Source organism: Lactuca serriola, chromosome 5 (assembly GCF_051521515.1).
Source record: "Lactuca serriola cultivar US96UC23 chromosome 5, Lser_US96UC23_V15, whole genome shotgun sequence".
Classification (NCBI taxonomy): Eukaryota; Viridiplantae; Streptophyta; class Magnoliopsida; order Asterales; family Asteraceae; genus Lactuca; species Lactuca serriola.
This window is the reverse complement of record NC_136412.1, coordinates 359,673,037-359,674,722: the sequence shown is the minus strand read 5'-3', so window position 1 is coordinate 359,674,722 and position 1,686 is coordinate 359,673,037. Positions and strand designations below refer to the sequence as shown.

The following is a 1,686-nucleotide window of genomic DNA, read 5'->3' as shown; positions in this document are numbered from 1 at the left end:
ACCCACGAGGCGCGCACATAAACATAGTCACAACAAGAAGTGGGAAGATAATCACTCCCCTGGCACCTATTTAGACTGAGTCATCCAAGAAATCACAAAAGGAGGAGGCAGAAAAACAAGCAGAAAACCAAGAAATGCACTCTGACAGCCCTACTCGCCGAGTACCACGTATGGACTCGGCGAGTACATCACAAAATCCCACCTCACAGATTCCTGAAAAACTCTACCAGCCTCCCATTCCATATCCAACCCGAGCTAAGAAGGAGAAGCAGGAAGAGGAGTATTAGAAGTTTCTAGATCATATCAAGACTCTTCAAATCAACATACCCTTCATTGAAGCCGTCATGCAAATGCTCAAGTATGCAAAGTTCCTTAAGGAACTTCTCACTAATAGAAGGAAGATGGAAGAAGTGAAGAAGGTAGTACTCAATGAAAACTGCTCAGCTGCTATGCTAATTAAGCTACCAAAGAAGAAAGGTGATCCGGGGAGTTTAACTTTACCTTGCCAATTTGGCAACTTGACCACCATTCATGCCTTAGCCGATTCGGGAGCAAGTGTGAATCTAATGCCATATTCATTCTTTAAGAAGTTGGATCTCCCGGAACCAAGGCCAATTCGCATGGCAATACACTTGGCAAACAAGACAGTTACCTTCCCAAGAGGCATATGCGAAGACATACTAGTCAAGGTGGACAAGTTCGTCTTTCTCGCTGATTTTATCATTCTAGACATGGAGGCGGATCCACAAGTGTCAATCATCCTTGGAAGACCCTTCCTCAACACGGCAAGTGCTATAGTAGACATGAGGGACTCAAAGCTCACCTTGCGGGTAGGAGAAGATTCAATCACATTTGGGGTGGACCAAGCCATGAAGTATTCAAGGAACAGTGACGACGCGGAATTCTCAATATCTTAGACGAATTATTAGAGGAATCCATAACTGAAGATTCCATCAAGACCACAACTGAGGATGAAGAATTTGATCCAGAAAAAGACTTGATGGAAATTGAAAGACTGTTGGAAGAAGCCGACTATGAAGAATTGGTAAAACAAACTAACAGTTCTACTCGCCGAGTAGGAATGAGCTACTCGCCGAGTTCCTCTGAAGAAAAAGCAGAAGTCGTGAATACAACCACTAACTCGCCGAGTACCCTACCTGCACTCAGCGAGTCCAGCAGTCAGAACCAAAAATCGGAGCTTAAAACTTTACCAGATCATTTGGAGTATGCTTTTCTCGAAGAAGGCAACCAAAAGCCAGTAATTATAGCCACTGACCTGACCAATTCTGAAAAAGAAGAGCGCGTGCAAGTGTTGAAGAAGCGGAAACGGGCCATAGCATGGAGCATCACCGACATAAAGGGAATAAGTCCATCCTATTGCTCCCACAAGATCAATCTGGAAGAAGGAGCAAAGCCGGTTGTACAACACCAAAGAAGACTAAACCCGAATATGCAGGAAGTAGTCAAGAAGGAAGTGGTCAAACTCTTAGATGCGGGAATTATATATTCCATTTCTGACAGTCCATGGGTGAGTCCGGTCCAAGTGGTGCCCAAGAAAGGAGGGATGACGGTCATAACCAGCGAAAAGAACGAGCTAATTCCGACACGAACGGTAACCGGTTGGAGAGTGTGCATCGATTATCGAAAGCTAAACGATGTCACTCGTAAAGACCATTTTCCCTTACC

The 1,686-nt window shown here is 44.6% G+C and overlaps 1 protein-coding gene across 1 annotated transcript; it reads left to right on the top strand.

Annotated features, from left to right (window-relative positions):
- The first annotated feature begins 401 nt into the window (after positions 1–401).
- Positions 402–917, top strand: LOC145051167 (uncharacterized). Its single transcript, XM_078999291.1, has one exon. It carries the CDS (start codon positions 402–404, stop codon positions 915–917), a length of 516 nt encoding a protein of 171 aa, XP_078855417.1.
- Positions 918–1,686: the final 769 nt, after the last annotated feature.

What these genes read in the sequence shown, in the direction of transcription:
- LOC145051167 (XM_078999291.1), top strand. Translation starts at nt 402, where the DNA reads ATGGAAGAAGTGAAGAAGGTAGTACTCAATGAAAACTGCTCAGCTGCT.